General features: G+C 48.3%; 1 protein-coding gene across 2 annotated transcripts; it reads right to left on the bottom strand.

Moving 5' to 3' along the window:
* Nucleotides 1-333: 333 nt before the first annotated feature.
* pum2 (pumilio RNA-binding family member 2) lies at nt 334-18,744 on the bottom strand. Of its 2 annotated transcripts, none has more exons than XM_018731551.2 (22): nt 18,563-18,744; nt 14,909-15,302; nt 9,707-9,775; nt 9,276-9,381; nt 8,633-8,823; nt 8,251-8,423; nt 7,554-7,830; nt 7,280-7,373; nt 7,094-7,198; nt 6,858-7,000; nt 6,586-6,712; nt 6,336-6,476; nt 5,879-6,211; nt 5,551-5,787; nt 5,061-5,328; nt 4,831-4,960; nt 4,382-4,516; nt 3,198-3,335; nt 2,987-3,112; nt 931-1,052; nt 602-794; nt 334-496 (listed from the first exon to the last, which is right to left on the bottom strand). In XM_018731551.2, exons 2-22 carry the CDS (start codon nt 15,287-15,289, stop codon nt 365-367), a joined length of 3,621 nt encoding a protein of 1,206 aa, XP_018587067.2. In that variant the 5' UTR covers nt 15,290-15,302; nt 18,563-18,744; the 3' UTR covers nt 334-364. The 2 variants fall into 2 exon arrangements, with proteins under 2 accessions (XP_018587067.2, XP_018587075.2); XM_018731559.2 differs by having other exon boundaries at nt 4,388-4,516.
* Nucleotides 18,745-23,604: the final 4,860 nt, after the last annotated feature.

Below are 23,604 nucleotides of genomic sequence, written 5' to 3'. Positions count from 1 at the left end.
ACTTCATTTTAAAAACGGCCCATACTTTATACAGCGAATTTACAAGGTAAAAATTTACAAAATATATGACAACTTTTGATACAATTAAATCCTATACAATCAATCTGTGCTTTAACCAGCTCAGTGACTAGACAGCTCTGTGGCCCCCGGCCCTGCACCATGGGGGGCGCTGCGGAGCTGGAGGATGGGGCTTGCTGGGCGGCCTGCGGGCGTGAGATGACATCACAGCATTCTCAGGTTGAGTTGGTTTTTGGCGATTCCCTTCAAGAGAGCGATCCCGCAAAGGGAAGCGTGGGGGGGGGGGGGGTAGGGTCTGGGGATGCTGGGGGGGGGGGGGGGGGGGGGGGGCTCGGGGGCCGGGCTCCTACAACAGTCCGTTGGTGGGAACTCCGATAGGGCCCAGGTCAGCGTTGTTCTTCATGTAGTACTTCTCCAGCTTGGCCAAGATGTGCTTCCCGTAGGTGTACTTGCGCAGCGTGGTGATGTGAGGCCGGATCTGCGAGGACAGAAGGAGAAGCAGCACAGCAGTGAGGGGACTGGAGCCAAACCTGGTTAGAGGAGAACCCTGAGCACAGGATCCGAGGGCAGCAGCGTCCTGTACCTTGTGCATGATGATCTTGCGCTGCGCAGGCTCGGCCACGTCAATCATCTTCTGCACCACGTAGTTGGCATACTGGTCCTTCATCATGGTGTAGAGGGCGCTGTGGGGGCCGTCGTTCTGGCAGCACACCTCATCGATGAGCAGAGCGCGCTCTGTGCGGGACGAGTGCGTCACACACTTCTCCACCACGTTGCTGAGGGAGGAGGCGCAGAGGTGAGGGGGGAGGTGGCTCAAGCACACCAAAAAGAGTCAAGATGCATGTGGTAGGGCCAGCAACCGATCCCACAGGTCCCAAAGCAGGTGAGACTGTCCCACCCCGGGAGCCCTACCTGGCAAACTTGTGCTGGCTCAGAGCCAGGACTTTGCCCCTGATTTCTGCCACAATCTTGCTCTTGTCCTCAGCGCGCCCGTGCTCCAGGACATGCTGGATGACATAGTTACCGTACTGGTCCTGCAGGAGAAGGTTAAAATGTGAGACTGCCCCCTACAGACCTGATCCCGTCACAAGTGTCCCACCCTTCGCCCACCAAAGACACGGATTCCTAGACCAAGCAACAGTAGCCTTGCTAAAAATGATCCTGACACACCTCACTAAATCATGATCTGTACTCCTCAAACACCCGCCATGGTTGAAACGTGACCGCAGCCTGATGCTGGTCCAAATCTGCACAGTCCAGGTGGAAGGAGGACAAACACACTCTTTGGTGATATGTAAAAGTTGAGCGTGCAAACAATACTTGAGGGCCAAACCCAGGATCATCTTCATGAGAGCTATTCCTCTAACTTCCTCTGTCCTCTTCATGTTATTCTAACACGTATAGTGGTGCACAAGACCCCTTCTCCACACAAACTGCAGCCATAAACACATTTGGGGTTTGACGTCAGAGAAGGCTGACCTTCGAGGGGGGGTGTGTCTACACTTGACCAAAAGGTCCCTACACCCAACAGAATGCGCCCACAACTAGCCACAGCAGATGGTGCACAGAGCATGACTAGTCAGTGTGGCAACACCGGGAAATCTCAGATGGCCAAAGGTTTGCAGTGTCGAGTGTCTCTGAACACAAAGGAAGAGCTCTATACACAGGACTACTGGCACCTTCAGTTTTTCTGGAATGCCATCTAAAACTCTGAAGGATTGACAGCCATTCTCCTGGTGTCAACACAGACATTTACATGTATTTCTTGATTCATTTAGCAGAGGCTTCTCTTCAAAGCGACACACATTTCAGTGAACACAAATATGCTGTGCATCACAGCAACAAAGGTAGGAAAAACATGTGACCACATGTGGGCTGAACCGTGTCACCGGCATGAACAACACACTTTATGAAGAAATCAGACAGACTGCTCTATGTCACATCCTGCACGCAAAAGATTGCACAGGACCATTGGACAAACTTCACACTCCCTGCTAGATCAGTGGCCAAAAGTTGCATATAAGAAATGGGGGGGAAACTAGTCTCTACGAGCCTATTTTAGAATGTTTACTCTGAGCTACATTAAAACAAATTTAAAATGATATACAAATTAAAATTTTTTGTCATGTAGATTGATGCAACGTTTCTCATCTCACTCAGTGACACTGAGGAACAACAGAAATGTGCTGTAAATACTGGTCATATACACTGACTGCTCCTTGCTGCCAGTTAACACTTCAACGTGTAAAAACAGGTTGCGTTTGCTCCACTGAATACTTTAAAATTTAGAGAACTGCCATATGGAAAAAAAATGAACAGCAGAGAAGTTATACTGGGAAAAAATTGTACCTTTTCAAAATGTATAACTTCGCTATTTTTAATGTAAGCAGTCAGTGTAAAAACATTCCAACTTTACAGAACTTAGACCACAATAAATAATAAACAACCACACACAGAAGCTGTGAAACAATATGGAAAGAAGAGGTGGGCATTGTTATGTAGTCATGTGGGTGGTTGGGGGGGGTGCGCAGCTGAATGATCAGCACATTTGGGAAAAAAAAATTTTTAGATTTGGTTGCCTCCAATAATACGCTGTGATACATGTCTAGACAGAATGGGGATGTTTTTGATGGCAGTCATTTCAATGGTTTGAAAACTTTGGTAGCATGAACTTAATTTGGGGTCTGCAGCTCAAAAAGGTCAAAGGTGGCAACTAAAACCTACAAGAACAGACATGCAACCAGACGTGGAATAGCTCATGAGCACTTGTGCACACAGACTGAACAATTAAAACTGGGTTGTATAAAACTTTATACAAAACTCATTAAAGCAATCAGACCAAGTTGGTATGAAAAAACTCCTTCAAAAATTAAGATGTCACAAGCCTGTGATGACAGACAGGGAGCCCCCTGGTGGCCTGGAGGCTCAAACAGAGGGCTGGACGAGGGCCTTGTCCGGCAGCGCTCACCTGGACGAGCTGCTCTGTGTGCTGGTGCAGTTCCTCCAGGATGGGCAGCGTCTGCTCCTGTGTGCAATGCTCCAGGATACGCTGGATCACCCTGCAGCCATATGGGTGTGTGGACAGCACAAACACCTGGCGGGAGGGGAAGGTCACCAGATTTAGTCACGTGATGCTCACAAGCCTCATGGGCACGAAGGACCAAGGGTGAGGCGCTGACCTGGCCCTTGAAGGCGTCGATGATGAACTGCAGAGCCTGTGGCTGGACGCATTCGATGCACTTCTGGACCACGTGGTTCCCGTTCTGGTCCTTCACACACTTCAGCACATGTCCGTCCAGCTCACGGACCATCTCACTCTGCGCCGGGGCAAAGCACGCGCTCATTTGTGGACGCACGCATACGCCACCTGCTCCCCTTTTCCCACCCTACTGTCACTCATTCCCCTCTTTACAGAAAATCAGTCCACACCACACTGCTAGGAAGTTAGTCAGGCTCTAGGAACATGCCATCTAATACCAGGAAACGTAAGGACAAGGTGCCACAAGCCCAAGTATCAGCGTCTCAGCATCCAGATGTCACTCTCCACCTATTCACGTGCGTAAGTAGCAAAGAACATCATCATACATTGACTCCTCGCGTTAGAAAGTTTGAGATATAAGCCCTTGGCCAGTGATTTTCACATGCATTTTCTTTTTACCTATTTCATACAATACCAGTTTGCGGTGCAGTCTATCACCTGTGTTTACAAACCTGGACAGCAGATGGCAGTAAAGAGAATCCAACCATATCAGGTTGGAGACTCCACTGGATCAGCTCACTTCGGCACTGCTTACAGCTCCTGTGTCTTAGCGATCAATAACAGAATTGCTATACGTTTAAGGGATGAAATGGTCCACAATCAGCACTGAATAGGAGTTTGTGGAGATGGCAAATTTACCTCATTTGAGCTTTAAATTTAGTGTAGCTCAGATTTAATAAAAGGTAAAATATCTTTGAAACAATTTTCACTATAGTTTACCCCACCCCCACAAGATTTTTTTTTTTTTTTTTTTTTTTTTTAACAGAACATAACCTGTAAATAAATGGAGGACTGTCTGTATCATTGCATTTCATTCATTGGGACTTAAGTTACAAATAGAATGAATTACGAACCAACTTCTGGTCCCAACAGTGTATTTGTAAGTTGAGGAGCCAGCACACATTACCAAGAAAAGATGTTAGCAGCAGCAGCTGAAATGATTAGGAAAGTAGACTAAAGCAAATCTGGCATGCAGCCATTAATGTGATTGGAGAGAGTGCCACAAACACATGAAGGAGGACAACAGGACAGGTGTGGTACCACGATGCAATGTGATCCCACACCAACTGCTTCGACGACAGCAAGGAAGGGGCTCCAACTTACAATTACCTGCTGGTCTGAGGAGATGGACTCCAGTGCCTTCTGGATAACACGGCAACCATACATCTGCAGCGCGAGGGGTAACACGTGGCCTCGGATCCGCGTGGCCAGCGCCAGCTTCTGCTCCACGTTCCCGAACTGCAGGGGGTATGAGAGGCGCTCACAACTGGGAACACCGACACCTCTCGGTCAATAAGGAAACGTGGCTCTCCAAGCAGTCACCTCGGACTTCCTGTTATGACTACTTTCTGTCAACAGGGAATAAAGTGACTGTTTCTCTCAGTAAAGCAACATTTAAGTCACATCTGCAGTTAAAAAGTGTTACACACCCTGAACTAGATAAGTGTAACGCTGTGAGTCGCTTTGCACAAAAGAGAGGAGAGAGTGGCTCAGGAATGACTAGACTAGTCATCAGCTCAGGGTGACTTGTTTTGGCTGCAAGTGGCTCTTACCTCAAAGAACTTCTGGATGACGTAGTTCCCAAAGACATCCGTCATCAGCTGGTATGCCGCCTGCAGGATCTCGGTGAACACCATCTGTCTCTCAGTAGGCGTGGCACGCTCCAGCTTCTGCTGGATGAACCTAGAGAGGGCCGGACAAGGAACAGTGAGAACCCCCCATTGCCTGCAAATCCAACCTGGCTCCACGACCATCTGACAGCTGGAAGCGGGCTGAGCCGCACCTGGAGCCGTGCTGGTCCTGGGAGAACTCCACAATGTGGCCAGCCAGGTCACGCAGCTGCAGGTTTGGGAAGCGGTTGTTACGGAAGTCCTCGAGCAGACGGCTGCGGCCCGAGGGCATGATGTCGGAGCGGCTGTAGCGCAGACGGGAGGGTGGGAACAGCTGGCTGCCAGAGCTAAAGAGGCTGGAAGTGGCTCCTGCTCCACGGTACTTTGCCTCAGCTCCAGGAGCTGCAGAGATGTAGCGCCCGCTCCCATTGGTCAGACCCCCTGTGTGCACGAGGAAGGACAGAGACCGTCACATTCAGTCGATGGAGCATCATCACATGGTACGAGATCATGACATCTCAGACACAGGGACAGAAAGTGATGTGAATTAAGATGGGTGTTTTTCTAATTCAGTGTAAAACACTGAATAATCTAGACTTTTCAAACTCAAGTCGATGTGTGGAACAGGGTCTCAGTGGAGGTCCGACTGCCACAGCAACATACCCAGGTGGAGGCTGGAGGAAGAGCCATGGGAGGAGAGCGATGGGGGCGGGGTCAGGGAGTGCCCAGGGGTCTGGCTGGGCAAGGGCATGCCAAGAGGGCTGGGTGAGGAGGAGAAACCCAGACTGTTGTAGAAGGGCTGGCCGATGGGCGTCAGTCCGCCGCCACTTCGCTTGTACAGTTCTGACCCGGCCGACAGGGAGTCCCTGCGGGCAGCACTGGTGTTCCCAGAGCTCGACACTGCACGTGACGGTGAGAAACACACACCGTTGGAACCAAAAACAAACACAGAAATGTGGCGACATACATAAAACCAGGAGAAAGGTCTGACCTGAGGAGCCAAAGCCCCCCAGCGCAGAGCCGATGGCGGCACCCAGAGAGCCGGCGGTGCCAAAGCCCAGGGACGAGCTGGCAGGGGGGGCAGCAGGGCCGTGTGAGAACAGCGAGCTGCTCTGGGAGCTGGGTGCCACTGAGCCGGAGCCGTAGAACGAACTGGACGGCATGCTGCCGCTGGCATGGGGTGGAGGCGGCGGTGGAGCAGGTGGCTGCTGCTGCTGCTGAGGGGGTGGAGGCTGCTGCTGTTGCTGTTGCTGGCCACTGATTGGACGGAACAAGCCATTGGCTGCACCTGTCAGGCTGTTCCCCGAACCGGAGGCAGAGGCAGCTGGAGCAGAATTGTGTGAAACAAACATGGGGGGGAGCGCACAACACGGCTTCAGCACAACTGTGAAGTTACAGCCAGGTGTTGGATAGGATGTCTAACACGAAGCACAGATGCCTGTACCTACCTGCCTGCGCAGCCGCAGGGTTAATGAGCACGGGGGTCTGCACCAGCCGCACTGGACCACTCAGGCCAGCACGGGCACCAGGGCCCATCACCAAAGCACCAGTCTGATCGTAGTAGGCGGCCGGGGCTAAAACCTGATAGCCTGGAAGACAGTCAATTGCTGTCATTACTGGAGATGCTCACAATCACAGCTGAGTCGGGCCAAGCTGGGCCAAGATAGGCAGTCCCTGGTACGAAGGGGTCAAGCTCACCTTGCATTCCTGTGGCCAGGCCCTGACCGAATGCCAGTGCTGGGTTGCCAGCCGCCAGGGACTCCTGCTGGTTCTGCTGGCCCTGCCCAGGTGTGAGGGGTCTCTGATTGGCTCCAGCACGCATTACCTGGTGAGCAAAGTGGACAGGACACAGTACATGATGTTTCAACTTCCTCGCACCATTAAAAAGAGAGGAGATATTTTACACTGTAACCCATGACACTATGTTTACGAAACAAAGTGAGCCAACAGAAAAAGCAGGAAGACCGTACCTGCTGCTGGCCCTGTCCCTGACCGGCTGCCTGCTGGTTGGCAGAGCTGTTGGCCGCAGCAGCCGCTGCCTGTTGCTGGAAGAGGTTGGCTGGATACATACCCCATGGGACACTGTAGTACTGGGGTGGTACCACCGCAGGGCCTGGAGCAGGAAGAGGATTTTTGCTTAAAGTCTGCCTCCAAACATCTCTCCCACTGCCATTCTCACCAGCATTCTGGTCGACTTGAGGCTCACCTGCAAGTGTGGCAGCTGCAGCTAGGCCAGCAGCATAGGGGTCTGTGCCAGGGGGCGCCGTGCTGATGATGTAGGGGTTCGGCATGAAGGCAGCTGGGGCAAGGCCTGCTCAAAACACAAAATCGTCAACAGAAAGACACATATAACCACGAAAGCAAACAAGTCCCTGGTCTCTCTGTCCCTTACCTATGTGCTGCTGCTGGGCCGCAGCCAGGGCATACTGCTGCTGCTGTGCAGCTGTTAACTGCTGGACCGTCAGGTGGTTCGGTCTCTGGAACAACTGGGGTGGAGTTAAACACAGCTTGAAAACCCAGCCTCGACAGTCGCCATATGCTGTCCTCCTGGATACTCATTACCCAGCGACTCCTGTGACCCCTTGGCAATCATGCTCAAGCAGTCAAGTGTCTCAGAGACCTACTGGTTTCTGTGTTCCTGAAGGCATGCTCCGAAGACCTCTTACCTGCTGCTGGGAATTGTAGTCAAAGAGCCCGACGGGAGCCCCGGAAGAGTCCATCTGGACCTGGTTCCCAGCGTAGTCGAACTGGAGCGACTCTAGGCCCACCTGCTCCATACCATCCATGCCCTGTGCCTCTGGGTTCTGGAACTCCTCGGCCGGAGCTTTGCTGATTGTCTGGCCAGGGTGCTGGTGCTGCCCCATCAGTTCCTGGCCTGCCTGGCTCGAGCCGATGCGCTCCGCCACTTCCGTTGGGGAGGCCTGCCGGCTGCCCGGAGTACGGCTGTTGGAGACAGACGAAGCGATAGCTTAGACATGAGAATGCATCATGCACTTCAGGACTAATGTCAGAGCAGCCAGCGTGCAAATTAATCCTTAGTGCACCAGTGTTGTGCTTCTCCAGCCCTTCTACTGCTTGACCTTTACAGAGGCATAAAGTCCTTTCCACTACCTGGGCACAAGACTGACATAGACTAAATGACGCTAAATACTAAACTCAGTCTCTTCTACGATGTTGGTCTATACGCAAGTGGCGATCTCAGTGGGGATCTCCTGGCAGACAACCTGCAGTGGGATCCCAGGATATCCCTGGAGGGTCCAAGTAGCGCCGATGCTGAGAACTAGGCAGAGAGCTGAGGTGTGCTGCTGTACGTCTGAGTGAAGCAGTTAACTTGACCTTCAGCCAGCACTAGAGAACACCCACTTGAAGTCCTTGCAGTCCCCCTCCATGCCGTTGGGCAACCCGCGGCTGTTGGCTTTGGAAACGTCGTCCCCCTCTCCCTGGCTCATCTCCCGGCTCTTGTCCTCCTCAAATGGGGATGGCTTGTCCTTGGGGTCAACCTTCTCTGTTCCGTCAGGACCGCCGTCTCCACCACCCTGTGGAATCAAGCAGTTCAGCAACTTCCCCAAAGAAGGAGTAAAATGCACTCATCACCTGTTAAAGATGCAAATCCACACCTGTGCAATAATCCTCCAGACTGCACATTTTTAAAATTTTATTAATCGACAGGCGACACTGAACCCGAGCCATTTCCACGGCATGCAGGTGCAGTGGGTGGAGAACCAGCAGAGCCCAACTGACTTACATAGCCCCTCTTGCTGTAACGGCCATCCAGCTTGTCTCCAGGGGAGGAGCTCAGCACGTACTCCACCATGCTCACGCCCAAGCCACCACTCTCGGACCGCGGTGACAGCACCGCGCCCACCTCATTGTTGCCATGGAAACCATGACCTGGTCGTGCCCGTTGCACCATGATTGGCTGGGATACAGAATGATCTACAGCATCGGGGGTACAAGACATGACACACACAAGTTACAATCGGCTCTGGTTTGCAGAAACGTCAGGAAGTCGTTTTTGGTCTGGCTGCAAACAGTGATATCATTTGCTTTAAAAACTTTGCACAGCAGCAGGTAAGTTGAGCTTTGAGACTGACAAACACTGCACAAAAGAGCTGAAATAATTTGTGATCGTTAATGTGCCAAAAGCGGGCATTTCTCCTTCCGATAAACAATGCTCCAACAAATTACCAGTGTTTCAATACGGTCACTAAAAGAAAACTTTATAAAAGATACCGAATAGTGATTCAGGATCATGGGAACAAAGGTAAATAGAAACACAAAAATGATAAAAGTGCTGTTAGAAGCACTGCGACCCAAAGTGTACTGAACAGACACTCCTGCACTGCCACGTGATCCACTCTCCAGAGAAGGGTGGCCAGTCCACTTACGGGATGCTCCCCAGGTGTTCTCCCTCCACTCCTCGCCAAGGAACATCGCTTTCTGCCCATCCTTGCCTAACTCGTCAGACTCCCACAGTTTCTTCGCTGGTAGCAACTGAAAAGTGTAAGATCAGGCTGACAAGTAAATGGATGAGTTCTCACACAGTTTGCTGGAAAATGAGGAAAAACAGAACCTGATTAGTAATCTCCTTATTGAGTATTCTCTGGCCATTCCCACTGTACCCTAGCTGTGTCGAGGAAGCCCATATCATCCAAAGGGTCTCCTTTCCACATGAGGTCTTAGAGAAAACACTAAATTCCTGTTTCATTGCGACATCAGTTTAGGTGATTTGCTTATTTTTTCACTAGGCTGCCATTTAGCACTTTATAAAGCAAGGTCAGAAAAGGGTCGTGGGACAGACGGCTGAAGCACCACCTACCTCGCCCATTCCCCGTGACTCTAGCGCCAAGGCCTGGAAATCGTGGTTCATCTCATCCATGGACCTCACCTGTACAGGAAACATACCGCTATCAGCACTCAAGAAGGTGTTGCCATGGACACGATGGAAATGGATCTAGGATTCTCCTGTCAGAAACAGGACTTCAACTCCTAGCAGCAACTCCATTTCCCTGAACAAGCAAGGCAGAACATTTGGGACTCGTTCCAGAGGCTCACGTTCACCTGTTCATCCAGGTTGGCAAACTACATCATAATTAGGCATCTCAGTTTTGACTAAACTGTGGCGCATTACTGCTTTCTTCCCATGATTCCTACAGACGTGGCTCTTGGCAAAGGGGCACCTTCATCTTGCGGGCCTTCAGCTGAGCTGGGTACATGCTCTACTAGCAGTCAAAGATTGGCATCAAACAGCAGGGTAGGCATGTTCTATGTGTCTGGATGACACAGAAAAGGACATGTCCACCACCCAAAACCACAAGGTGGGGGGGTGGTGTTAAACCTGCACCAAGTCTGAAACAGTTAACGTGTGTCTAATAATGTTCAGGAATCAGGCTGGAATGTAGTGACATGCAGGGAAAAAAAAAAAAAAAGAAAAGAAAAGAGAAGGATGCTCAACTGTTAATGAGCTCCTGAGCACCATTGACATTACACAACAACATTTCATAGGCAAATACAGGGGCTACACAAACTCTGTTAGAGAACAGGATAAGGTTGTATTTTTAAATTTAAAAAAAAAAAAAAGAAAAAAAAAAAACTCTGGCTTTGCTCAGGACGGCCACCAACACGTCATAAAGCTTCTTGTGGCATTAATTATTTTTATACTCTTTGGAGCATCACATCCTGTTTACTTTCTCTGCAGAGCTCAAGCAGTCTGCCTCATCACTATTGAGCAAGTTTTACGAGAGCTGCTGGGGGGATGACATGGATGATGCCAGTGGGGGTCTCCTCATGGGGGCTGGACACACTGAATAAGAGGAACAAGAAGGGCTTCTACATAAACAAAAAACATCCTATGTATTGAAATAAACACTGGCAGTTGCCTAGAAACCAGACATCTGTAATAGTATGACTAACGTTTACAACGTCTCCCAACGATGCTCCTACACTGGAAAGGCAGGGTGATAATCTGTCGAGTCAAGGGGAGACACAATAAAAACAAATGTGTGGTGTGCAGAATGCCTGTAAAGGAGTGGTGGAGCCGCTAATGATGGAACTTGAGAAGGACTGTGGACCACAGTAAAGGGTAGAAGGTACAGAGCTGCTGGGTTACGCTTTACCTTTCATTACCTATTAATTAACACCTGAAACACCACATAAAAGTACTGACCAGCCAAACTGCACCCAACAAACACCCACCTCAAGTCCTGGCTGTGGTGTAACCAGGGAACATGTACGAAGACCTTAAGCTTCACTAAAGACCATTATAAACTGGTTTTTCCTACAGTGTGTGCCCAATACACCTGAGGTGAGAAGCAGCAGCAACTATATCACAACCCACACACAAAGACTAAGTCAAGGGGTGAGCCTAATCCATCCTGCATGGCAGCAAACTTATCCAGTGATTATGGGTTACAGTCTGGCCAGCTACATTCCATGTTGACCATAGGATCAAGCCATGCCCACAAGCCCTGACCCAATGCACTGACTGGCTAAAGCCTGCACCCATGACCAATCAGAACCAGTACACTCCATTCCTCTAGTGATTCACAGGAACCAACGCAAAGCACTCACTACATTTTTTCATTTAGCACACACTTTTCTATTGAGTGATGTCAAGAGACAAAGGAAAAAAGTGACTCAACAAGCAATGACAAGCTTTACAGACAGTATTACTGAAGCACAGCTTATCTGATACTATCATGTTTCTGGCTGACATCACCGAAGCACCTTCTTATAGAGGTGACATTCAAACAGCAAATACATAATCACAACAGATGGAGGACTCATTTAGCAGTCAGGAGAAAAGTGAGTCAAAGATTTAAGGGTTTGAGGCCCTTCTTGAACATTGAAAAGGATTCAGAAGCTCTGAGGGACAGAGGGAATTCTTTCCACCACATTAATGATGAAACTAAGAACCTACTGTATGTAGTCTTGATTTAGGAACCTTTGTGAGAAAGAACATCAAGTCTAGCCAAGTGGCAAGATTGGGAGAAGTATGCAGCTCTTGCTTGTGTGATTTGGTACATAACACGGTCTGTTCTTTAGGTAAGCTGAAAACTAGCCCAACCTAGGTGTTGTCAGTATAGAAACCAAGATCAGGTAGCCAGATGTATCCACACCTCCAAGAAGAGAAGAGGCTCCACAATGCAGTAGCTAGCAACTGTAACAGAAGATATTTACACAGACACTGTTAAAAAGCAAACTGGAGCTTCAAACACTAAAAGCGCAAGCAGCCTATGGGCACTTTCCCACAGCTTGTTATTGACTAATAGAGTCAGGTCAGGTCTGACCCCTATGCCTCATACTGAGGGCAATTCAACCCACAGAGGGTGTTTGACTATCACACCCAGTCCTGCTTGCTGGTGGACCATGTGAGGTCCTCCCCCCACAACTTTCCAAAGCAAAAGGAAAGTCATGTTGTGGATGAGTAAGAGCTTCCACGTTGAGCAGCAGGGATCTACAGGAGAACAAGGCCTCCAGAACACATGCAAAAAAAGGACAAAGCAGTGAACAGTGCACAAAATATGTAAATCGGAGAGAATGCAAATGACGGAGAGCAACCGCTGGCGTGGGAGTAGAAGGCCTAAGGATCAGTGTCCACGTGTGAGGATGAGGGGGCGTGGCCAGGGACAAGGTGAACAAAAGGAAACGCAGCACTTTGTCAGCGCTTGCAGGAACAAAAAACTGCATCAACAAAGAGGTTAAGGCTGGTTCTAACAGATCTAAGACCTGAGGACAGGAGGATTTGAGATGTGCGCAGAATCCCGAGGTCTCCTGCCTGTGAGCCGTTTCTGTAGCTGCATAAAAAAAATAAAAAAATAAAAAAAACCTGCCTGCCATTAACTTCCACACAGATTAACATCTCGCAGCAGAGGATGTACGGGTGGCAGACAATTAACCTGTGGGAGGTGGAACTGTCCGTCAGCGTTAAACATGTCACGGAACACACTACAGGGATGCCTCAAACCCTCACAAGAAAGAGTGCACTTACAACCATTGAGGGGACTCAAAATTTTCAGTTACATGCTTCTCCATACATGCCAACTGATGCTCTGACAATTCGAGGAGCAGCACTGAGTTTTTCCAGTGTAGTCAGTGCACCATTTCTTTCACCCACACGAGCAAACAAGTTTGTAAAGACACACTTGCTGGGCACCCCCTTCAAACTGAGCGTCCCCCTACGCTGTCTGTAGAAAAGGAGCTAGTTGCACCACACATTTAAAGCCACAAATGGACTGTTGGCACAAATGGCTGAAGGAGAGTGGGTGATGGAATATAAAGGGTTTAGTTACTACCTGCATGGTTTTTTTTTTTTTTTTTTTTTTTTAAATATATGGGACAGCAGGTAGTGTAGTGGTTAGAGCTGCTGCTGCTTTTGGACCCAAGGGTCAGAGGTTTGAATTCCACCTTGGTCTGTAGTACCTTTGAGCAAGGTTACTTACCCTAAATTGCTCCAGTAAAATTATGCAGTTGTATAAATGGGTATATAATTGTAGGTAGATTAACACAGTCATTCTGGAGAAAAGCACTGGCTAAATGAATTTCCACCCAGTGGTCAATAAAGTACATCTATCCATCTAGTAAATGAATACATGTAAATATCACCTGTGACACTTTTCTGCAAGGTGACTTAACGTTAAGTCCGTGCACTAATGTACTTATGATTTCCCCACTTACACAGCTGGATCATTTTTACAGTATCGGATCAGACTAAGTACCTTGATCAGGAGAACTGGAGATTTGAACCAAGGTCCTTTGACGCCAAGGAGGGGGGTGAGGGTGCAATAGCAATGCTCCTCCAGTTTCAAACCTGGGTGAAGGACATGGTACCCAAATGGTAGACTCCAGGATGACAGCCTGGATATTTCACAGCAGCGCAGTAATTACTGATCCCAGACAGGTCACTAACTGTTGCATTACTCATTTAAGGAGACTCAAAAACACAAGCGTGTCTAATTTCCACAAAGAAAAAGCACAGAAATGTGATCTTCTGCCATTCTAAATTGAAAATGACAACAAAACTCTATATTGAGCTTGTAAGGAATCACGGAGCACGCACAGATGTGTGTCATAGTGACCACAGTGCCATTCGCAACCTTGTGCTACTGCAATTTCCCATGCTTGTCTTGACAAGTTTACATGAGCTTTAAACTTGGGGGGGGGGGGTCCTGACTAAAAAGCTAGAGTGCATTCTGGGGGAAACATCTGTCTGTTCTCTCCAGCTCTGGTGTTCCTCTCCTCTCTACACCCACCAGGGTGTTTCAAGGCTTTCAGAGCAGAAACACACCAGTGAAAACAGAACCCGAAGCACATGGATTAAAGTAAGATCACTGTGTACAGGCGTCACAGCCGAACATCGTAAACAGACTAAAAGGTCTCAGTTGCAGCAACATGGTGCATTTCAGAAGATCATCTGGAGATCCTTGTGCAGAGCACTGCCTCTCAGTGGTGCTGAACAACACAGAGCTGCAGGAAGAATCATATACTAACATTTGTTTATTCTTAAAATATCTGACACTTCTCATCAAGTGAACGACAGCACAATTTGTACTCATCTACTTACACTAATTTACCAAATTACACAGCTAAATTTTGCTGGAGAAATTCAGGGTAAGTACCTTGACCAAGGGTATTAAAAGTGGGACACGGGATTCAAACCGGGGGACTTCAGTTACAAGGTAGCAGCTCTAACCAGTACAGCCCCTGCTACCCTACATCTGATTTGTTCATAAAATTTTCCTCTTGTTGTCCTCTGCCACTTACCCTGATACACCCAATGCAGTCACTCTCTCACTACAGAGAGCCTGGGGGGCAGGAAACACATTGCAGGCAGATGGGCCATACAGTCAGGGACAGCGGGTACTCCAGCACACGGGACTCTCCGCTTCAGCTGAGCCGGTCTAACAAAGCTACCGAGAAGATGGTTCAGACGTTCTAAGACACGAGTGTCCAGTGTGACAGCGCGTGGACTGTTCATTTGGAGCATTAGTGGTGAGACATGTGCTAGGCAGCACCATCCTACCTGGTCCATGTTGATGCCATCCCCAGTGGGCCAGCGGTGTTTGCTGGTGTAGCCGGCGAGCTGCTCCCCCGGTTGCCTCTGGAAGAAGTAGCCCACGGTGGCGTCGTCCTGGGACCTACCGCTCAGTGGGCCTTGGGGGCCTGCGGTGCCAGCTGCAGAGGCCGGGGGCAAAGTGTGTGGATTGGAACCCCCGTCTAGGGCCTGAGGGGTCCCAACAGGACCCTGTGTTCCGCTGCCTCCACCGCTGCTGCCAGCCAAGGCCCCTGGCCCAGGGACCCGGAGACCGGCGGATTCCTGAGCCCCATTGGCGTGCAGCATCCCGCCCCGCGTCTCCTGCCAGCCCACTTCATTCATGCCGAGGAGGACGCATGGAATGCTCATTCCACGGAAAAACCTGCAGTAAAACACAGGGGGTGGAAGGATCCTCAGCCACGATATCACACCCTGAAAGGTCAGGGGTCAAAAGTTAATGTCAGGATGCTTCAGTCAGCTGCTTTGGCCATGCACTAAATAAACCCCTGCCTTTACCACATTTTCCAGTTCCTCATTTGGGTGAAATCTGTAAGGCGCTGCAGGTAACACTGCACCAAAATGACATCCTGCAGACAGTTTATATTATTCTTCTGTAAACTCTACACTGACTTCCTCCTACAATAAACTTTCAAATTAAAGCAGAGCACAGAAGTTTAAAGTTAAAAATTAGGTATGATTCAATACTAGTTATAAAAAAAACAGGCTGGGTTGTGCAGTTGACGTGAAAAATGTAAACCATGGCAGCACTACACTGGGCAGGTGAGCTGTGAAATTACAAGTGTGAGATCACTGTAAGGGAGGCCTAAAGGGACAGTTCAGGGTAAAACCACACTACATGCTGAAGCTGACAAAGTTAAGCTACATATCTTAAAAACAGAGGACTGCCAGCTGCTTTTATTCAGAGGTGGGAGGTCGGAATTCCTGAAGGCGACTAAAAGGACAGCAGACCAGCAAAAAACGTGTTCTTACACTGGGACCTCTACTTACAAACAAAATTGGGACCAGAACGCTAATGGTGCTCGAGCTGGCAGTGTCCTCTTCTCCAGCTCAACCGGTCTAATATTGTGACCCGAAATACCGTTCAGATGTCCCTAGTCACGAGGGACATGCAAAGTAACACACAAGATACTAACAGAAATTTAGAACCACCATGATTTGTTAGTAACTTCAGTCATTGTTTGACCACTAAGGAGTAATCAATAAAAGTACATATGTTAATCCACTTATTGACGGATTATGTTGTGAAAGCCTCAGAGAAAACGGTACATAAATACTATGGAACACTTCATCTATGCATTATCAATAACCTGATCAACCACAGCATTACAAAGGTGTGCTATATCCCAGAAGCACAGGGTGTGTGGCAGGATACACCCTGGACTGGATAACACCACTGCAGGGTAACACTAGCATTTTAATTAGCTTCAAATAGTTTAAAATGACCAAAAATTTTAAAATGGCACTTTTCATTAAAAGATTATTAACTTTGAGCTACAGTACGTTAAAAAAAAAAAAAAATTTTATCATTCATTTTTAATGTCCACAAAGTCCTGTTCAATACTGATAATCAAATACTTCATCTCAGGAACAAGTGCAGGTTTCCTCATCTTGTTACTGACCATCAACACTCTGCAACACCAGACATCCAGACATAAGCTCTAAACACTGTGGAACTGAGTGGAATGAAGGTGTTCCAACGCTCCTCATGTGCATTCGTTTTGCTGCCACCTAATGGCTGGAAGTGGAAAAGCAGGTAGCTGAATTGCTAAAAGACAAGTTAACAAAAAAAAGTGAAGAAAACGCTGGGAAACCAGAAAATTTAATCTTTGAAAATTTCTAATTCAAAAGTTCCAAACATGAGGATCTAGTCTATCTGTAAAAAAACATGCAGACTGGTCTACAGTTCCCTCATGAAAATATTCCGACTGGCTATGTTTTTAGTGTCACAAAGAAACGTGTAACGGAAAATTCAATCTGCAGTTGGGCAACTGAGTTAAAAGACAGACAGATAAAGACTGTTTTGCCACAGCTCACAGAACTATAGTGACAAACACGTCAAAGTACTGGCTGATCTGACTTGTGTCAGGAGCGCAACTCCTTTCACTGTTCATCACTACAGCAAGTTCAAAACCGGCAGAGGACCAGCGCTCACCAACGCCTACTTCCCCTTCAGGTAAGTAGAAGGGACCTTACAGAGGGACCCCGCTGCCTCGCTCTCTCTCTCCCTACCTCGCTCTCTCGACCGGCGGGGACCCCGCTGCCTCGCTCTCTCTCTCCCTACCTCGCTCTCTCGACCGGCGGGGACCCCGCTGCCTCGCTCTCTCTCTCCCTACCTCGCTCTCTCGACCGGCGGGGACCCCGCTGCCTCGCTCTCTCTCTCCCTACCTCGCTCTCTCGACCGGCGGGGACCCCGCTGCCTCGCTCTCTCTCTCCCTACCTCGCTCTCTCGACCGGCGGGGACCCCGCTGCCTCGCTCTCTCTCTCCCTACCTCGCTCTCTCGACCGGCGGGGACCCCGCTGCCTCGCTCTCTCTCTCCCTACCTCGCTCTCTCGACCAGCGGGGACCCCGCTGCCTCGCTCTCTCTCTCCCTACCTCGCTCTCTTGACCGGCGGGGACCCCGCTGCCTCGCTCTCTCTCGCCCTCCCTACCGGTAGTGGCCAGGCTGGCTGAAGGGACCCAGGGCCTCAGTCCCACTCTCCATCCATGCCATATCCACATGGCCCAGCAGTAAACAGTAATGGACAGAACACAGGAAACACCAGAAAAGCAGCAGCTCAAAGGCTTCTAAGATAATGCAAGTAAAGTAACTAAATAATTACAGGCTCTTATTCATTCAATACTTTGAAGTGCAGAAAGATACGGTGCGAATGCAATAAAAACAACTTTGACACCCTGTGTGTTACAACAAAGAGCAGGACTGAGTCTGAGGGCGCTGAGTTTGGACGTGGTGGAGAAGCGGGACCTGGTCCACGCCGGCACGGGGTTGTGTACTGTGCTTCAGACACACTGACCGCACACGGGCACATGATGGGGGTGAAACCACGTCCCACACACATACATACACGCGCGCGGTGACGGAGCGAGAGCTTGACAACACAGCACACACACAGGGAGATCAGACTCAGAGAGTGTGTAGCTACACACGCCACGGCCTCCTACCTCACACTCATCTAATCTATCCTAGTAACAGGCCGACAGAGTCAGACCGCTCGACGTGATGATTCCGCATAGCTTTATTTTCCACTCGGACGGATAGTCAGCGGCTCAAAAACGAAATAGATGTAAATAAGGCACCGAAAGGCCGGACGGAGGATGCGGGCTAGCAGGCTAACGAGCTAACGACACAAAGTGCCGCGGCGCTTTCCTCAGCCCGGGCCGCGCTAGGCAAGGCTAAGCTAGGCTAAGCTAGGCTATGCTAGGCTAATACCAGCTAAGCTAACAACATGGCCCCCCGCTCGGCCACAACAGGCCTCCGCTGCCCTCCAAACAAAAGGAAAAGCGGAAAAATAACAAACCGTCTCGGGCTCCCCGTCTCTGGCCATCGCCCCGGATCTGAACTCCCTGCGGGGAGCACATTTCTAAGACTACTACCTCAACCCGAGGACGGAGCGCATACTCACGGGCAGCGCCAATGGATGGCGATCGGTCTTTATTCTACAGCGGTGTATTTTCGGTTCGGTTACGCCGATTCGGCGTTTTAATGATTCTGATTTGTGTGAAGTACGTGGAGCAGGACTGGCACCCTGCCCCCCTCCCCTTGTGAACTGCACAGGCTACTGAGGAGCTCCGACAATATGGCGGCTACTCGCGAGGGAGGGCTGAGTCCTAAGCGGAAGTACGTCATTTGGTATGCGACATGATTTTGAGTACGTGAGTGCCGGATACACTCGCTCTGTAATTTAGTTTGACATTATTACACACGAGAATGAAAATCGTTTTTAATAAAGAGCAGTTATATATCTGTTTTTACTCACGCTTTCATTTCAATTAATAATGTAGGAACACTGATGCGCAAAATACACTCACCGAGGATGTTTCCTATGGATTCCGCTTTGTGTCGCACAATTTTTATGTCACGATGGTTTGTTTACAGGTATTCCTCTGGGTTTTAGGTATGGCTCATGTTACAAAAATGTCCATACCAGTATGATCTCTACTTGTGGTGGCACAGTGTTTATGTGATACACTGGTAAATTTAGAAATAGAGAAAATACGCCTTCCGTCAAATTAATAGTTGTAGAACAATGTAGAAAGTACATTCTCAACAAAAAACTGAAAAAATTCACTTACACCTATGCTTCTCCCCGAACCTAGTACGTACAATGAGTAACTAGTACTTGGTTGACTTTTCTTCAAGGCAGCTTACTGTGCAAGATAACTACCCTCTAAACATTCACCCAGTTATATAGCTGAGCGTCACCAGTTCACATGAAACATGTGTCTGTAGGCTGTGGGAGGAAACCAGAGCACCCAGAGGAATCTCTTGTGAACATGGGAATAACAAAGTTCACATAGACTGGGCTGGATTCAAATGCACATCTGAACCCACTGCTCACTTGCTGCGAGGCATCAGCACTGCCTTCTGGGCCATCCTGAAAATGTATGCAAACTGATTATTTTTCAATAATCTTTGAGACATAAGAAACAGAATATTCAACTGAGCATTTTGCCCTCAGACAGCACAGCTTTCCTTCAAAGCAGCCAATGAAATCTGAGTGTGTTCAGAAAAACTACAGGTGCCTTCAACATCATTGGCTTATGTCCTATTACTCATTCACCGCAAAAACATGTTGAACCACAGACAATAACGGGATTTTGTAATGATTAACTAACGCAACTGTGGTGAGTGTGACTTTGTCCATTACGTATCTTAACATCACGGCTGGCAGCAGTACCCTCAGCATCAAACCCCACTGTTGGTGAAAAGGAAAAGGCCAAACTCTGCTGGATGAACATGAGCGGCAGCCAAGTCAAGCTTAGCCTGAAGCGTGAGGTGGGGCTGGTGAGCGCCGTCTCCCTCATCGCCGGCACCATGATCGGATCTGGGATCTTCATGTCCCCACAGCTGGTGCTGCAAATCATAGGGAGCCCAGGAAGCAGCCTGATGATTTGGGTGGCATGTGGTATGTTAGCCATGCTTGGCTCCTTGTGCTACGCAGAGCTCGGCACCATCATCAAGGAGTCTGGGGCAGAGTATATCTACATCCTGCGCACATCAGGCCCACCCATGGCCTTCTTGTTTATCTTTACCTCCACGTTCATTGTGGGTCCGACCAGTACCGTAGCAATGGCCCTGAGCTTCGCACAGTACACAGTGGCTCCTTTCTACAAGAACTGTGTCCCACCTCAGCTGGTGGTGAAGTTCGTGGCAGCGGTGGGTATCGTGGTGCTGGCCATTGTGAACAGCAAAAATGTGCGCAGCTCCATGTTCATCCAAGTGTTCTTCACAATGGCGAAGGTCCTAACTCTGGGCATCATCGTAATTGGAGGCATGGTGCTGCTCATTGGAGGAAAAACTGGAAGCCTGGAGAACTCGTTTGAAGGCACCAATGTGGGCGTCGCTACAGTTGGCATGGCGTTTTATCAAGGCCTTTGGTCTTACGATGGCTGGAACAATTTGAATTACATAACAGAGGAGCTGAAACGTCCCGAGGTAAACATTCTGTGCATTTAATACATTTTATCTCTACATGTCTTTTGTTCAATGAGTCTAGAGAGCATTGTATTCACATTTATTTATTCAGCTGATGTTTTTTTTTCAAAGCACCTTGAATGTCCCTATACTTATAATGATTTACTAATTTATGCAGCTGGGAAATTTTTACTGGAGTAATTTGTTCCTTGATCACGTGTATTACAGCAGGAGGTGGAATTTGAAACTGAGTCCTTAAAGTCCAAAGAGGGAGCTCAATATGCTGTGCTACCTGCTGCACACTGATACATTTACATTTATTCATTTAGCAGACACTTTCCTCCAAAGTGACATACATCTCAGAAGAAAAAATACAAGCAGAGCATTACATCAACAGAGGGAGAGATTTGGATGCAGACATGATTCTAGAATACAGTCAACTTTGTCATATACCACAGTACAAAGCAGTGTACATTATGAGCAGCTGTATACTGGGTTTTCCATTATTAAAAATTATTAAGCAAGACAAATGTGCACGTTTATTGAGCACTTATGAGATCAGGGGATAAGTGAGTCCAAAAGAGGTGAGTTTTGAGACCTTTCTTAAATGTAGCGTGAGATTCAATAGTTCTGAGTGGGGGGGGGGGGGGTTCATTCTACCACATTGGACCAGAACATGAAAACCTTTGTGCTGTTGTTTGGACGTTTTGTGTGGGACCACAAAACAGGCAGAGGTGGAGGAGCACAGCAGTCTGGCTGGGGTGTAGCTGATACTTTTCTCCAAAGGGCTGGGCAATGGCTAACTAGTAATTACCCGACACTTTAGTCCAAGGTGACAAGATACACACTACTGAACTCCCTGCGGTCATGTATCCATCTATACAGCAGAACAATGTAACACATTTACTCACACAAACATATTACAAGCATTTTAGTCACCAATTCACCCAAGACATATGTCCTTGGAGTATGGGAGGACAGCCACACAAACATGAAAACATTTAAACTCTACACAGAATGAACTGGGTTTGAACCCACAGCCTAGTTGCTGTGAGGCACCAGCCAAAGAGCCACTGTGCCATCCTTATCCACCATTGTTATTATGCACAGTGATCTTTGAACATTAAAAAATATTTTTCAACTGAGCACTTTGCCTTCAGACAGCAAACATTGTTTCGAAGCAACCAATGAAATTTGAGTGTTTGGAAAAACCCCAGGTGTCTTTAAAACAATTGTCTTACCTCTTATTGTTCACACACACTCTCAGAACCGCTTGTCCCATACTCTTATTGTTCATTTACCGCAAAAACATGTTGAACCACAAACAATAATGGGATCTTGTAATGATTAACTAACGCAACTGTGGTGAGTGTGACTTTGTCCGTTACGTACCTTAACATCACGGCTGGCAGCAGTACCCTCAGCATCAAACCCACCGTTGGTGAAAAGGAAAAGGCCAAACTCTGCTGGATGAACATGAGCGGCAGCCAAGTCAAGCTTAGCCTGAAGCGTGAGGTGGGGCTGGTGAGCGCCGTCTCCCTCATCGCCGGCACCATGATCGGATCTGGGATCTTCATGTCCCCACAGCTGGTGCTGCAAATCATAGGGAGCCCAGGAAGCAACCTGGTGATTTGGATGGCATGTGGTATGTTAGCCATGCTTGGCTCCTTGTGCTACGCAGAGCTCGGCACCATCATCAAGGAGTCTGCGGGAAGAGTACATTTATTCATTTAGCAAATGCTTTTCTTCAAAGCGACGTACATCTCAGAGAAATACGTGTGCATTATGTTCTGAGAAAGAGACATTGTTGCAGACGTGTGATTCTTAAGTAAACTTAGTTTGTTTCTTTCACTATTTGCACCAATGTTCATCACACGAGTAGCTGCATAAAACTCAACAGATGATTCCTGATCACGTTCTGCCAAATTTTTTTTTTTTTTGATACACGTTATGGGAGTAGCTGCGTAAAGGCTTATCCAGGCATGGTCCTAAAGTTACGGTGCATGAACATTTACACTTTACATGAGATGGAGAGATCATGGGTGAAGTGAATCCAGAAGAGATAAGTTTTAAGACCCTTTTAAATGTGGACAGAGATTCAACAGTTCTGAGTGAGAGGGGAGTTCATTCCACCACAACGGAGCCAGAACTGAGAACCTCCGTGCTTTACCTTTTGTGCACGGGACCACCAAGCAGGCAGAAGTAGATGAGCAAAGGGGTCTGGTTGGGGTGTAGCGGTTGATCAAGTCTTGTACATAACTAGGAGCAGTTCTGTTGATGCGTTTGTAGGCAATAACCAGGGTTTTCAATTTGATCTTGGCAGCTATGGGAAGCCAGTGCAGAGAAACGCGTAGAACAGATACATGGGAACGCTTCGGCAAGTCAACCACAACTCGTGCAGTAGCGTTCTGTACATCTACATCCTGTGGACATCAGGCCCACCCATGGCCTTCTTGTTTCTTTTTACCTCCATGTTCTCTGTGAGTCCAGCCAGTACAGTAGCAATGGCCCTGAGCTTCGCACAGTACATTGTAGCTCCTTTCTGTCTTTTGTTCTACATGTCTTTTGTCCAATGAGTCTAGAATGCAAATTGATACATTGATCTCCAGCTGCCATTGACCTTCACAGATAAATTTCCTTTTTATAATTGCTGTCACCAAAAGAGTTGGACTGCTGGTAGAATACCTGACATGGAGAGGAAACCCAACCTGGTTAAAACTCATCTCATCCCTGTCGGCCCATTGTCAAAGCAAATGGTTATTCTGTAAGTTTGGGTGCAGTAAGTTTAGCTTTGCATGGCTCAGGCTCTTAAACCGTTTCTTACTACAAGTGGCAGGTATCCAACCAATCACTCTGTCAAGGCAGTTGGGATTTTGCTGATTTCATTTTCCAAATCCTTGGAAACACTATAGCTTCCAACTGTATGCCAAAACCCTGCTATTATATTTCAAGAGACACATAGACCTGTATTAAAGCAGCCCAAGAGGCCAGCATGGTCTACCTCAGACATGAATGAAAAAATTCATTCTA

Source organism: Scleropages formosus, chromosome 15 (assembly GCF_900964775.1).
Source record: "Scleropages formosus chromosome 15, fSclFor1.1, whole genome shotgun sequence".
Lineage (NCBI taxonomy): Eukaryota > Metazoa > Chordata > Actinopteri > Osteoglossiformes > Osteoglossidae > Scleropages > Scleropages formosus.
This window is presented reverse-complemented; position numbering and strand designations above follow the sequence as displayed.